Genomic DNA, 15,671 nt, shown 5'->3' with positions numbered 1-15,671 from the left:
AAAATCGTCACATCTTCCATTTGAGTTTTGACGCATGGTCAGGTGGAATGCCAACGTGCATTTAAAAAGAGATCACATCCATCTCATTCTCAATAATAGCAGTAATTTTCCGTATTTAATTTAATTAATTTAAATTCACATCCTTTCTTCCCATTGTCAGGCTGGGCTGCATCAGCTTTCAGCTTGCTATCGGCGGCTCTTCCATTGCAGCTTACTATATTTCTCCCTAAATGGACTTGTATTCACTTATATGACAGTTTTTTTTTTCCTGATCCTCCACCGATCATTTTTCGCTCAAGCACATAAATGATCTGTCTATCTGTAATTTTGAACCTCTAGTTCTAAACCAATTTTTAATTCAACTTCTTAAATTTATAAAATGTTACTAGTCCTCCGACTGACGCCCTCTTCTCATTTTAGAACATTTGAAAAACAAATGATTAGCCCCAAAAAAAAATCAATCATGGCGGAATACAAAAGAGCCCGGTATCAAGCCGACAAGACGATGGCTTTCACTTCACGTTTATTTATAATGTAAAATCCACAGATACGCTTCCGCCAAATGATTAAGCCCCACATGCCTCCCAATTCAACCACAAATAAGATTCCATTAAAGTGGGTGGACGCCGTCCACCTTCCTGGATACCTTCAAAAAAAAAAGATGATTCTGTTTTAGTTTTTTACAGAGCAAAAGCCGAATTACACGACTTATTCAATCTTCCATTCAATAGTCAATACCATAACAGAAAAGTCAATCTCATCTTAAATTTTTGGTACATGTGATCAACGTCGCACGATGCATCTCAGATTGAAACGATGGACGGCCTCGATCAACTTCATCGAATCTCTTTTTGGTCACCGTGGTCCAACAGGGCAACAAACGGCCCAGATCAAATCTTCTGGAGCTTCTCCGCTATGACCACCGGATTCGCTCGACTTATTTCTTCTCGGCCCACCGCCTTGAAATCGAAGCTACACCCGTGTTTCTCCGGATACCTGTGGACACCACAAAACGTAATCCCGCACTTGCACTTGAACCCGGTAAACCCGACCCTTTTACGACACGTGGCGCATCGGTTTGGTTGCGTCACCGGCCCATCTGGTACGGCGGCCGCCGGCGCCGGGATCGACGCGTCCGCCACAACATCCGGCGCTTTCAACGCCTGCGGAGGAGGGAGGGCCTCCGCGGCCGGCGAAGGCGCAGGGACAGATGAGGAGGAGAGAGCGGTTTCGATGGTTGATTTCGTAGAGGCCTGCTGTTGCTCCTTGAGACAGAAATCTCTGTAGCATTTGGAGCAGAGGTTCATGGTGGCCGGACTTCCGAAGAAGCCGCAGTTGTTGGCGCAGAGCCGGTGGCCTTCGGATGTTTGGCATCGCTGCTCTTCCGCCATGTTGTTTCCCGCGCGCGTCAGGAGATGAGGTTTTGGATTTATTTTCTTGTGGCCAGGAACAAACAAAAGATGAATTTTGCCTGAAATTCTGCGACTCAGAATCCGCGAAGCTTTGACCTGCCGAAATTTATAGAAGAGAATGAAACGTGAGGGTCAAAACTGAAAAATCTGTCCGGATTCGTTAAAAATGAAGGAAAAATTGGAAAGGCAAACTTTCCATAAGCGGTAGAAAGGTTGGAACCAATTGCTGTGCAAAAAAAGAAAAAGAAAACAGATTGAAAACTGTTTCCGTTTCCCAGTATATCAACGTTTTAGCAGAAATCAAACAAACAAGAGTCTATAATAGGCAAAAGCTGCTGAATTAGACAAGAAGAAAGAGGAAACAAAATTGGAGAAGAAGGAAAAGAAAACAGTACCTGATCGATACGAAGAAGTAGTAAGATTGCCCAGAAGGGAGTAAGGTGGAGGGGCGGGATGCAGGAGGAGGAGGAGGAGGAGCAGTAGCAGGAGGAGATAGGAAACACGAAGAAAAGAGAAGATAATGAATCTTAACAAGGAAGATTATGGAAGGGTCAGAAGTGAGATGAGAGAGAAAGAGGAAGAAACGCGAAATTGGGGAAATGAACAAGGATCATTTTCAGGTCACTGTTAAAGGCATAATAATAATAACTGATGGGGATGAAAATTGTGGATCAATAAACGCTTGAAAATTGGTAGAAGCGATAGGGAGGACAGGCTGGCCGTGATTGCGAAGCGCGCATTTAACTCTTATTTAAAGAAAAAATATGTGTTATCCCATGAAATAAATGACACGGGAAATTCGTGCGCCGTTCACATTTTCGTATAATATAAAGAATGATCCTATGGGGGATGAACGTGGAAGTTACGCCCGGTGAAAGATACAACTTTCGATGACCACGAGAAAAAATAAGTACTAGTAGAGATGGAATGCAATACTCTCAGGCCCAAAAAAAAATGATGGAATAGAATACTCAAATGTGTTTGGTAAGCATCTGAAATGATTAGAAGAAATGTGGGGAAAAAAAAAAGGAAGAAGAAGAAGAAATGATTGGAAGATATTTTCAATAATTTTTTTGCCGGCAAGATATTTTTCAATAATTTGCTGCACGATGAAATTAATTAGCGAACGAAAACGAGAAAAACGAAAAAGAAAACCAAAAATATCCGAAAAGAAAGTTAGGCCGATTAAAAGATCAAACTTGTTGCTAAACATGACAGGACGGCATTGTCCTTCATCCTCCTCCTCTTCTTCTGAGTAGCCAGAGGTGACCCAAAATGTCGAGAATGTTGGCGCAAGTTGGTTGAGGCATGAGGCGGTAAAATAATTGAAAATGAAAGATATTGCTATGAAAAGGCAAAAAAAAAAAAAAAAAAAGCCGCTTCTCAGGGCAGGCACGGAAGCTCGTTCAAATTAACGGTCAGAGATTTTTTTTTGGGGGGGGGGGTTTGACATCAGAGGAGAACGGAAGAAAATGGGCTGCGAGTTTTCAATTATGATTAAAATATATTTTTTTGCAAAAGGAAATCATTTTCTTCTCTACATATTTATATCTTATATTATAAAATTATTTTTAAAATTATGATTTATTTTTTATTCAAATATTTTTAAATTATGTGTCACAGTTATCCTCCTCAGAATCCTAATCACTCCCAGAACTTCCCAACTTGCCTGGTGCACGATTCCATCTGTTTTGATGCGTTATTGCAGCCGACGCAGCTTGAAAGGGGAGCTTCTTTCCTCATCGTCCTCACGTCAAGCTTGCTCTGGAAATTTTTAATCTGGTGATGGAGGTCCCAAACTAGCCTGCCAGCAATATTCAGGGCTTTTCATCAAAAAACAAACCAAAAATAAAAAAAAATTCAGGGCATCATCACTTTTCATATTTCATCTTCTATGTTCTGGATATAAAACCGTCATTTATTTTATTTTTTATATTTATAATTTATTCTCAAACCAATTTAACTAGTTTATGAGTTGATACTAGTATACGATTCAATATTAGAGTGTTTTAAGGAAGTCATGTCTTATTTGTTATAATGAGTTTATTTTTTTAATTTAATCAAATTAGTTAACTAAATTTCATATTAAAGACTAAAAGTAGTATATTAAGATTAAATTATTCCTCCTTTTATGTCTAAAATATACATTTTTCTTCTAAAATCAGATTTACAATTCTAGGCCATTTTAGTTAAGACTTAATATGCTGAATAAAATACTTAACCTTATTGTTTACCTCTGTACATTTTCATTAAAAAATTGCTAATAAATAAATAAATAAATGTTACTTACTGTCAGGCTGTCAGCCAAAATAGGTCCGCCCCAATTGGGCCTGAACTTACCGCCTGTGTATTCTCATCCCATCTACCAAGCACTTCAGGTCAACGGTACCGGTAAATAGGAACGAATGGAATATATATAAGGAAAAATTAGAATGAAAAACATAAGGTGAATGTTATTTATGAGGGAGGGCCGTAAAAATTGGAATTATTTATAAGGATTAAATACTAAAATATACATTTTAAAATGCCAAATTACTTTTAACCAAATTTTTTATATTTTCTCCCACATTCTATTTTAAAAGTAGTACAAATTTTTAAATTTTTCTAAAATAAATGGAATAAATATCTATTGGAACAATGACATAAACATTGTTCAATTTTGTCAAAATTACAATCTTATTTTTAAAATCGATACAAACTTTAATTGAAATAAAAATTATATAATTTTAAGAAATCTTGAAATCTCTTATAATTTAATATATAGATGTGTGCGTATATATTAAAGCAGGGTTATGTATATAATTAAATAAAATAAAATAAAATTTTAAACAATTCAGAGAAATTTTTATAATTTCACTAAAAGAAGGAATTTTTATAATTTATTCTTATTTTAGGATAAATTTATTTTTATTTAAACATACCACTTTTTGTGTGTGTGGGAATTGGGTGGCTTTTCGTTTCCAAAAATAAGAAAAGAAAGATGGTTTGGTTTTGTTAAATGACCTTTAGGAGTAAGTCTTAAAATACATAGACACAATTCTAAACTTATAAATAATATGACTCATTTCGCATAATCTCATGAGATTTGCATGAAGTTGTTCATAATTTGTCATTTTATAGACATAATTCAATTTTTTATTAATATATTATGGTGTTTCAATTTTTGACATAATCTATGCAACATTTTATTTTAATTTCTTCATTTGAATATGCATAACTTGTTTTGATAAGATATAAAACGTGTTTAATTTTTTGTTTTGGTTAGTAGAGTTTATTTTATACTAAATCATATAAATAAATAAAAATAACCTGATGGTATAAACAGGTAAACACATGTATGTTGATAATTAAGTGATATATTGATGATATAATTTTGTGAATCTTAATGGAAAATAAAAGAAAAAAAAATCCTCTGGTGGAAGACTGATGGTTTTAATTTTGATAGAAAATAAATCTCATGTTATTTTTAAAACAAGATGTGGGAGAGATTGGGGGAGGGAACGTAGGAGGCTTGGTGAGGAGCAATTTAGTATGTTTAATTTTATATCTGGTCTTCATAAATGATTATAATTTTGATGGTTCTACTCAGTAACTATCACTCTCTACGGATTTTTCTCTCTGTTTTTTCCTATATGCATTTTCGTGGATGAAATTAATGATTGCCTGTTTGTTATTTGTTAATTATTAGTTATTAATTAATCAGTTGATTAATTAACTATATAGTTCAATACAAAGGCCAAAACAGACCAAGATAAATAAATGAATGACTTGATGACCTGCTGGTGCCACACAAACAGTGAAGATCAATACTCCTTCCAATTCTATTTATAAACTTTAGATTTGAAAAGGAATATGATTTATTTTATAAACTTTGATTTAAATTTGTCATAATATTTAATGCATTTTGCTCTTAATTATTTATCTCTTGTTAATTTTCCTACATCTATTTGTTCATTTATTACAGTGGCATGTATGAAAGTAAAAGTTTATTTCTAATCTATTGACTGTTTTTAACAAATTTTAACTTATTAATCCATGAATCATTTACTGATTATAAATACAAAATTAATTAAAAATTTATTCTCATACCAAGTGTTACTCCTCTAATCTTATTTATAGGATAGAAAGAAATTTTTTTGGGATCTTATTTGTAAGTCATTTTATTAAATTTTTATCATGAATGTACTATATCGTCTTTCATTTAATATAACGTAGACAATTATTTTTTTTAAAGGTGTACTCCTCTTATTCTATTTATAAGGCACTTCCAGCATGTTTCATACAGATTAGGAAAAACTTTAAATTTCGTTAACTTTCATTTAAAATTTGATAACTTTTCAACTTTATCCCTATTTAATATATATTATACTTTATCTATACAAAGTCAACACAATAATAAATAAGGGGTAAAATTGTATATATATACACAAAATTTCTCCCAGCCCCCTGTAAATAGGAGTAAAATTTTTTTTCTCTCTTTGTCATATAAATAGGACTAGAAGAGTACATATTTAATAGGGATAAATTTAAAAAAAATCTGAAAAAAATGATTATTGAATTTTAAAATGACAAATCAGGAATTACTACAAAAATGTATTGTTATTTGTTTTTTGGTATAGTCATTTTCTTTACAAGTATAGTAATTAATACTAATCTGAAATTTTGAAATTCAATAGTCATTTTTTTAGGATTTATTCTCAAATTAAAAATTTGTTTTATTTTAATAAAAAAAATATAATTTAAGGGTTTTTTTTTGTCTTATATGAACCATTTCAGAACTATCTTATAAATAAGACCAAGAGTACATCTTAATATATTTGTCTCTTAAATTTATAATTTCTAATCTAAATTATTGTTATTGATTGCACCTAGAGTATTAAAAAGAGTTTTCATTAACCAGACTAATTTTAATATCGATTATTAAAAAATTTATTTAAAAATTAATCTAATTCATTTTTAATATATATAAGTTATTTTTTTACCTCTTATTTTCAGAACCCGGGTGTTTTTTTGGGAATTACAGGCCAGCATAAAATAAACATTCCCAACGTTAACGGCCCTGGTTCGTGGTCGGCGCAAATCCTCCATTGAAGTATTCAACCGTACGTGGGACTTGAAAGGAGCAGCGCGCAATCTTCATCTAAGAAGCCCCATGGAGCCGCAAGCTCCCGCCACCGGTGCCTCCGCTTCTTCCCAGCCTTCTGAGCCCTCACAGTCTCACCCATCGCAGCCTCCCGCGACTTCTCTCCCTCCCAATTCCTCATCAGCCCCTTCACTCTCTGCTCCGCTGCATTCTTCCCCAAACCCTAATCCTGTCCCGAACCAACCCCCTAACACAACCTCCAAAGCGCCTTCTCCTTCCCCTCTTCCGTCTACATCGGCACCCCCACAATCTCGCCCTCCCACCGCATTCAACAGAAATTTACCGCAGCAACCACAGCAGCAGCATTATCCGCACTTCTCTTCGACTCTCTCTTCACTTCCTCCTGCATCTTCTGCTCCGGTTGGTTCTGGGTCTTCTTATTCGTCTGCTGGTTCACCGTCGATTTCCGGGCCTTCTGCACCAAGGGGCGGCATGGCGATCGGTGTTCCCGCCCACCACCAGAATCCGTCTCCTCCGTTTTCATCCTCTTTCGGGCAGCATTTTGGAGGGTTGGGACGAACTGGAGTCAACATCACTGACTCGACCCCTAATTCTACCGCTGCTCCGGTAGGTCGTGTGTATCCGGGAATTATACAATCTTCTTCGTTGGCTGCGAACGAAGAGATGCGATATCTTTTATTACTTATTGTTTAAGTATCTAAGAATTAAAAATATAAATAAACTATCTTTGAATATACTAATACACTTGTCTTCTTTTGACCCGCTGGTGACCATTTCTTAAGAGCTGGGAACATTTGTAGCTTTTTAAGCTTTGATTCGATGTCGCTGTTTAGGTCAGAGCGCCCACGCAAGGAATGGGCATGCTAGGATCTCTCGGTTCAAGTTCTCAAATGCGACCAGGTGGAATGCCTACACATCAACACCGACCCATCCAATCATCTCTTAGAGCACCATCTGCCCAAAGTAATCAGTCCACTGGTTCACAAGTTAGTATATGGGTTTACTTTGTTTCTCCATGTCTGCACTGGCTGTGAAGATGAAATTTTTGGTGAAGAGAACTAATGTTGAGCTGTATTATTCCGTTTATTGATAATTTGACGCGCATACCTCAAGGTAAACATTAATCAGGCATAAATTTGGGTAAAAGACACTAAACAGATTGCCAAGTCTTATTTAACTGTTCACGTGTGACCTAGTGTTTTTGTGAACCTATCAAAATGGTGGAAGACTTGCTATCTTTGAGTGCAATTAAATTATGCTGTTGTTGGCATTGCAACTTGGGTCTATGCATTTTCTAGTTAATTTGTAATTAGGTATAGATGTGTCGAGGTGTTATCATTGGCTTTTTAGACATTTGAAGGAAAAACGTGCTGTTGATTCACCTACTCCTATATTTTCTGTAGAGTTTCCAAGGTCCTGGACTCATGAGAGCCTCATCGGTGGGATCACCTGCTTCACCATCTGTAAGTGCATCACAAGGCATGCAGTCACTTAATCAGCCTTGGCTGTCTTCTGGAACACCAGGGAAGCCTCCTCTACCATCTGCTTCTTATAGGCAACACCCACCATCCCTGCAGCAAAGGGCACACATACCGGCCCAGCAGCACTCAACACCAACAGCATCACAGCAACAGCAACACCAACCTTTGGCATCAAACCAGTTGCAGGATCATTTGGGGCAGCAAGTTCCATCTTCAAGGGCGCTTCATATGTCTCACCAGCAGCAGAATACAAAAGTACAAGGACCTGGCAATCAAAAGCCTACTACTCTTGCGTCATCACAACCCAGTGCAGTTCAAGCAGGGATTCAGAATCGAACATCTAATGTAGATGCTGATGAATCATGTAATAGAATTCTGAGCAAAAGAACTATTCATGAGCTAGTCAGTCAGGTAAGTCACACTGATCTCTTAAGTTGCTTCATAAATGACATTGCTGAAATTCAAAACGAAATCTCTTTTAGACTAAGATGTTGTCCGTACATTTAAAATTTCGTGAGAAATGTGTTAAAGTGTCCTCATCAAACAGCATTATTTAATTGGAGTACATAAAGCCACTTTATTTCATGGTTACAGACTTCTGGCTGTTCTCATTGAGTTTGAACGGATCGGTAGTAAATATTCTAACCTCTGTGCGAATCATATTATTATCTCTGGTTTGTCCAGGTTAACTATCTCTTGAATTACTTAAAGGTGTATCCTATTGATTCTTACTAGTTAAGAGCGTGTTGAATGCTTAGATATGCACAATTTTTCTAATACAGGATACCAGGATGTAGAGGAGTTAATAAATTTATCAGTCTGTGGTTACCTGAATTCCCACATCCGATGTTGTTATTGGAACTGTGTTGTTCATGAGTTGATTAGATTGTCAAGGATGGTTTTTCAGATTGCCTATATGTATCAGGGGTAGCTGGAATTTGGGCTGGAATCACTAGAATTGTTCAACTTCATACCTGGGAAAGTGTAAAACTCTCACCCATTCTTTAACATAATAGAGAAAAGTCACAATTCACAAATATACAGTGTACTAGTCGTAGCTATCCCTCATTTACTCGCCCTAATTGCAATCACATTAATTAATTAATTAATCAGCACATATGTATATAATTTAATATATTTTACTTAATTTATTCGGAGTAGTAGTATGTTATAAGCCAACTCCTTTTGAACTCTATTTTTGACAAAGTTTTACTCTACCCTGTAAATTTCAGATCTTTAAATTTAATTATCGAGCTTTTTCTCTATATGCCACAATCCAGAAAACTCTTGAGAACTGAATCTTATTTCATTGATCTCTTCTAGGTACAATTCATTGTTGATTATCTGAGTACAAATCATCTATAAAATATAACTCTTGAATTCAGTCCAACATATATTCGTACTGACGTGCATGTCCCCCCGCCCCCCTCTCTGTGAAACGTATCTTATTTTATGGAAGCACAAGTATTTAGTTACACTAGAATCGTTAAGCTGTTAAAAATTCCTTTTTCTAGCTTTGCTTGGTTAAGGATCCATGAAAGAATCAGTCTTGGACAAAACGTGGCTCTGCATTCACTTTAACATTCTGAAATAGTCACTATTTTTTTATGATCTTGGGATCCCTTATGATTATCAAATGTACTTATGTTCATGGATTTTGAAGTTCAATATATAATCTGACGGGATTTGCTCCTCAAAACGCTTTCTGATTGATATATTCGTTTGATGAATTAACTACTTTATTGGCAGGTTGATCCATCAGAGAAGCTGGATCCTGAAGTCGCAGACATTCTTGTGGATATAGCAGAAAATTTTTTAGAATCTGTAAGCTTTTGGATTTAGTTCGTGTTGGTTTAAATTTTTGTATTTAGCCGAAACTTTTTAAATCCCCCTCTCTACTACCATGCCAATATAAGAGATTGAAATAATCGTTCTGTTCCTCCCACGTATTGTGTGAAATATGCTTTATGTAGTTTTCTATTTGGGTGCTTTCTCTCTTGTTTAGGCTTAGTAGGGTGGCTTTTTCCTTTACATGATGATAATTTCAGCTGGTAGGTTTTCTTCAATAAAACTCTTGTACAGTAATAGGGGTACATGACGAAGTACCCTCTTCTCTAATGCAACTGAATCAAGAGCAGTTTGCATCAACTTTAAAATAAGCATTGTTATTTAGTGTGAGTGTGTGCTTTAAAAAAAGCATTGTTATTTAGTGTGAGTGTGTGCGCGCGCGCGCGCGTTTTCCCTATTGATACTGAGGCTCCTTTGAGTTCCCATGTTGGTGGATATGGATAAAGCATATATTTCATTCTTTTGCTGCCTTAATGTATATGTTGAAGTGGCGCAAGAAGTGGGTGAGAGAAGAGCAATGTGTAATGCTAAACCAAAACCAAGTGTTCTAGCAATTATGAAGTTGAGGGTTCAGAATCAAATGAGGCCAACTTCCAGAGTATATGAAGAGATATAGAAGGAAGGAGGACACTTGGATCCAGATCTGTATTGAAATTCCATTTCAGTTTTACGTTACCCCTAAGCCAAATACACAATCAGTAATGGCTTGAACCGAGATTTGAAACAAAATTCGACTTCAGTTTTGCATTGCTCCTAAAACAATGACACAATCAAATACAGGCTTGAACCCAAATCAATTAACCAGCGAAGGATACATGATGTATTATGGAAGAAATGTGGTTTCCCCCCCCTCCAACTCACCTAGCAACTTTTTCTTGTGCGGTCAACTCACGTGACTAGGCTGCCCTGCATACAGTTAACCCTCCAGATCATCAAATCTGTTTATACCATATAGATATGCCAACATCAGTGGGGTTAGGATGCAAAAGTTTGAGGTTTTGAGGACTATGTAACCATTGAAAAATACAAGGATGGGCTTTTACAACCTTTGGACCTGTTTGTAATCGAGGTCAACTATAGGAACCTAGAAATGAATTTTCCCATTAAAAAGTACAATGATTTTCTTGGTAATATTAAAAATCTTAATGATATGATTGTGTTGTTATGTTGGTTATTTTCTGGCAGATAAAGAAGTCGATGGTAGCAACAGAGGCCGCACACCATAAGGGCTCTGCTGGCCAGGCAACTGGTGGTGTTAAGGGGACTCAAGGAAAGACACCTGGAAATGTCTTTAGCTCGTCTGCTTCTAAGAATTCATGAGGTGCCTGAGGTATCGGTGCTTTGTGCCGTAAGATTCTATCAGAGAGGTACCTCTGTGTGCCATGCATAAATGGCATCTATACCCTTCTGGCTATATGAAGTTCCGTGCAGATTCAGGAGTCCACTATTGTGAAGTTTAGCTTTGAAATTGCGCCATGCTGTGGAGTATAAATGCTGTGGAATGCAATGATTGCTACATTTAATGCTGTATAATGCAATGACTGCTACATGTCTTTGATACCAGGTGATTAAAATTATACAAGTGTAATACACTTATAGTGAAAAGTCAATTATTACTGTCATGTTACATGATTCTTCCACTATCAGACGCTCTGGTCAAGTTAGTTGGAAATGCTGGGACTTTCCTCTAATCTCAAAACTTCTCCAACATAAGTTGCTTGGAGGGTCATGAGAGTGCAAAATGTGTATTAGTTAGTTTGTTAGTTATTTGTAAAAAATAGGTTTTATCTTTCGTAGAGTGTCTTTTTTATCATGTGTATTAGTCAGAACTACTATTTAATAAAATTTTTAACATGTGTAATTATTATAAAGATTATTTTAGAAAAAATGGATAGATATGAGAAACAAACTAGATTGGGATTTTGTATTTAGAACTAAATTTAATGTCAAACTAACTCTTATGTTAAAGATTGGAGGTAGTAATTTTTAAGCATCTTTTAATATATTGTTCCCAATCTTGTGTAACCTTCACGCTGGGTTAGTTTGTTTCCAACTTGCAACTTTGATTTGCAAAATATTGTGCTATTAGATGTTTTTAGGAGATCTTGCAGGATAAGTTTTAGAGTAAGGGGGGCATAAGAAGAGTTTGGATGCACGGGGTGGTAGAACAAATGAGATGATCTTATTATTATCATGATCATCATCATCGTTGTTTAGAAAAACGCTCAAACGAGTCCTGTGGAAAGAAAATCACGACCTCCCCATACTTGGAAGGCATCTTTGCAATTAGTGTAATGGGCCAAACACAATGAGATGGCCTTGTGAAATTGCATGATTGCTGTCTGCCTGGCTCTAGTTGATATAGTCCGTGCCCGGGGTCAACAACTCATATGACATCAACCTCGGTGGTCATGTTGACCTGTGGAGCTGCCATTTCCTCTGGCACCCGTTGTCCCAGCCTCGTGGGGAAAAACGAGTCGGGGTAATTATTGGGTCTTGTTAGTGTAAGTGATAAAATTTGCTTAATGCATGTCTGTTTGTTTATTATTGGTTTTTCTGGGTTTTCCAGATTTTAAAAAGTCGATGTGTTTTGTCAGTCATACTTCTTGTGGTACAGAACCTCCTTCCTACGGTATTAACTCCAATTTAGGCCCCGTGATATATTCAATTTTGAATATCTTTGTTATATTTTTTCTTGAATTAAAAAATTCTATCATTTATTAGCTTGAATTATACGGAACTCAGAAACTTCTACGCTTGCGATAGTATTGGATATCTTAATGATGAAGATATATCGAGTTAGGAGAATCCTAACCTCATTCGTGCGACGTTTTAGGTTTCTATAGTGCACATAAATTTTTAATATTAAGAAATAAGTAGTTACGTTATATATATATATACTTGAATTATTTTTATTTTTTTGAATAATACGTTTTTTTTAATATTTTTATCGCAGGAATATTTTTTCATTAGGTTGGGGAAAATCAATAGGTGGTTGTATTTTAAAGGAGGCGCAATGCATCAAGCCAATGGGGCTTCATGAAAAGCCACGGGCGGCATTGTCATGTCTTGCCGGTGTGCATTACCAATGTGATGTGTTAAAATTGATGACAGATTTCGGAATATTTTGCAGACCCCAATTGAAATCAATAATTTGCTGTCGCTTGCCCCTTTGATCTTTGCTTCCTTCCTTTCTGCTCTCATTCTGTGGCGATAACATGAGACTAGGTGCATGTTTGGAGCCACGTTTAAGTGGCTTTTAAGTAGCTTTTGGCTTTTAATATGTTTAAGTGAGTTTGGAAGAGGTTAAAAAATTAAGAGCTTATGCCAAAATCACATACTAAGCCAAAAGTTAAAAATTGCAGCTTATAGAATTGGAAAAGTAGAGAGAGAAAGACAAAATGTGAGTCCCATTTTTTTTATTCAAACAAACTTATTTTTACTCAATCATAATCTAAACAATTTTTTTACCAATCTTACTTTTACAAACTACTCCTCCGGTCCTAATTATAAGACCCAATTGACTTATTTGAGGAGATTAAGGAAGTAAGTTAAGTTGGTTATTTATAATAAATAAGTGTTGTTATTCCTAAAATATCCTTGCTAATTAAGTATATTAGCTAAAACTATCATTATTAGAAGGATTATCTTGGAAAAAATGCATAAATATAAAAGAGAAAATGAATTGAGTCTTATAATTAGGACCAAATAAAAAGTCAAATTGGGTCTTATAATAAGGACCGGAGGAGTAATTTTTTTAAACTCCAAGCCAAACACAATTCATCTTATCCAATTTAACTTTTACTCTCAATTTTATTTTTTTTTAAAAGTCAGATTAGAAATAAGCTGTTTTTTTTTTATCACCAATCCAAATGGAGCCTAGGCATGCAACTTTCACGAGCAGGTCTTGCGCCACGTAGGCATTTCCCATTTGTTTCTCAATTAGAACCTGTCTGGACTTTGATTTGCAAAATATTGTGCTATTAGATGTTTTTAGGAGATCTTGCAGGATAAGTTTTAGAGTAAGGGGGGCATAAGAAGAGTTTGGATGCACGGGGTGGTAGAACAAATGAGATGATCTTATTATTATCATGATCATCATCATCGTGTTTTAGAAAAACGCTCAAACGAGTCCTGTGGAAAGAAAATCACGACCTCCCCATACTTGGAAGGCATCTTTGCAATTAGTGTAATGGGCCAAACACAATGAGATGGCCTTGTGAAATTGCATGATTGCTGTCTGCCTGGCTCTAGTTGATATAGTCCGTGCCCGGGTCAACAACTCATATGACATCAACCTCGGTGGTCATGTTGACCTGTGGAGCTGCCATTTCCTCTGGCACCCGTTGTCCCAGCCTCGTGGGGAAAAACGAGTCGGGTAATTATTGAGGTCTTGTTAGTGTAAGTGATAAAATTTGCTTAATGCATGTCTGTTTGTTTATTATTGGTTTTTCTGGGTTTTCCAGATTTTAAAAAGTCGATGTGTTTTGTGTCAGTCATACTTCTTGTGGTACACAGAACCTCCTTCCTACGGTATTAACTCCAATTTAGGCCCCGTGATATATTCAATTTTGAATATCTTTGTTATATTTTTTCTTGAATTAAAAAATTCTATCATTTATTAGCTTGAATTATACGGAACTCAGAAACTTCTACGCTTGCGATAGTATTGGATATCTTAATGATGAAGATATATCGAGTTAGGAGAATCCTAACCTCATTCGTGCGACGTTTTAGGTTTCTATAGTGCACAAAATTTTTAATATTAAGAAATAAGTAGTTACGTTATATATATATATACTTGAATTATTTTTATTTTTTTGAATAATACGTTTTTTTAATATTTTTATCGCAGGAATATTTTTTCATTAGGTTGGGGAAAATCAATAGGTGGTTGTATTTAAAGGAGGCGCAATGCATCAAGCCAATGGGGCTTCATGAAAGCCACGGGCGGCATTGTCATGTCTTGCCGGTGTGCATTACCAATGTGATGTGTTAAAATTGATGACAGATTTCGGAATATTTTGCAGACCCCAATTGAAATCAATAATTTGCTGTCGCTTGCCCCTTTGATCTTTGCTTCCTTCCTTTCTGCTCTCATTCTGTGGCGATAACATGAGACTAGGTGCATGTTTGGAGCCACGTTTAAGTGGCTTTTAAGTAGCTTTTGGCTTTTAATATGTTTAAGTGAGTTTGGAAGAGGTTAAAAAAATAGCTTATGCCAAAATCACATACTAAGCCAAAAGTTAAAAATTACAGCTTATAGAATTGGAAAAGTAGAGAGAGAAAGACAAAATGTGAGTCCCATTTCTTTTATTCAAACAAACTTATTTTTACTCAATCATAATCTAAACAATTTTTTTACCAATCTTACTTTTACAAACTACTACTCCGGTCCTAATTATAAGACCCAATTGACTTATTTGAGGAGTTAAGGAAGTAAGTAAGTTGGTTATTTATAATAAATAAGTGTTGTTATTCCTAAAATATCCTTGCTAATTAAGTATATTAGCTAAAACTATCATTATTAGAAGGATTATCTTGAAAAAAATGCATAAATATAAAGAGAAAATGAATTGGGTCTTATAATTAGGACCAAATAAAAAGTCAAATTGGGTCTTATAATAAGGACCGAGGAGTAATTTTTTTAAACTCCAAGCCAAACACAATTCATCTTATCCAATTTAACTTTTACTCAATTTTTTTTTTAAAAGTCAGATTAGAAATAAGCTGTTTTTTTTTATCACCAATCCAAATGGAGCCTAGGCATGCAACTTTCACGAGCAGGTCTTGCGCCACGTAGGCTTTTCCCATTTGTTTTCTTCA

General features: G+C 35.6%; 2 protein-coding genes across 2 annotated transcripts; one reads left to right on the top strand and one right to left on the bottom strand.

The window, feature by feature from the left end:
- Nucleotides 1-591: 591 nt before the first annotated feature.
- On the bottom strand, nt 592-2,104 carry LOC114738461 (zinc finger A20 and AN1 domain-containing stress-associated protein 4). The gene is made up of 2 exons (XM_028926520.1): nt 1,808-2,104; nt 592-1,508 (listed from the first exon to the last, which is right to left on the bottom strand). Exon 2 carries the CDS (start codon nt 1,389-1,391, stop codon nt 891-893), a length of 501 nt encoding a protein of 166 aa, XP_028782353.1. The 5' UTR covers nt 1,392-1,508; nt 1,808-2,104; the 3' UTR covers nt 592-890.
- Nucleotides 2,105-6,564: 4,460 nt separating this feature from the next.
- On the top strand, nt 6,565-9,854 carry LOC114738464 (transcription initiation factor TFIID subunit 12-like). The gene is made up of 4 exons (XM_028926524.1): nt 6,565-7,122; nt 7,350-7,502; nt 7,920-8,408; nt 9,747-9,854. Exons 1-4 carry the CDS (start codon nt 6,565-6,567, stop codon nt 9,837-9,839), a joined length of 1,293 nt encoding a protein of 430 aa, XP_028782357.1. The 3' UTR covers nt 9,840-9,854.
- The last annotated feature ends 5,817 nt before the right edge of the window (nt 9,855-15,671 follow it).

This window comes from Neltuma alba, unplaced genomic scaffold, assembly GCF_004799145.2.
Source record: "Neltuma alba isolate B1F8T4 unplaced genomic scaffold, ASM479914v2 tig00013593_pilon, whole genome shotgun sequence".
NCBI classification, from domain to species: domain Eukaryota; kingdom Viridiplantae; phylum Streptophyta; class Magnoliopsida; order Fabales; family Fabaceae; genus Neltuma; species Neltuma alba.
The sequence above is the reverse complement of the archived record's forward strand: the minus strand, read 5'-3'. Positions and strand labels throughout refer to the sequence as shown.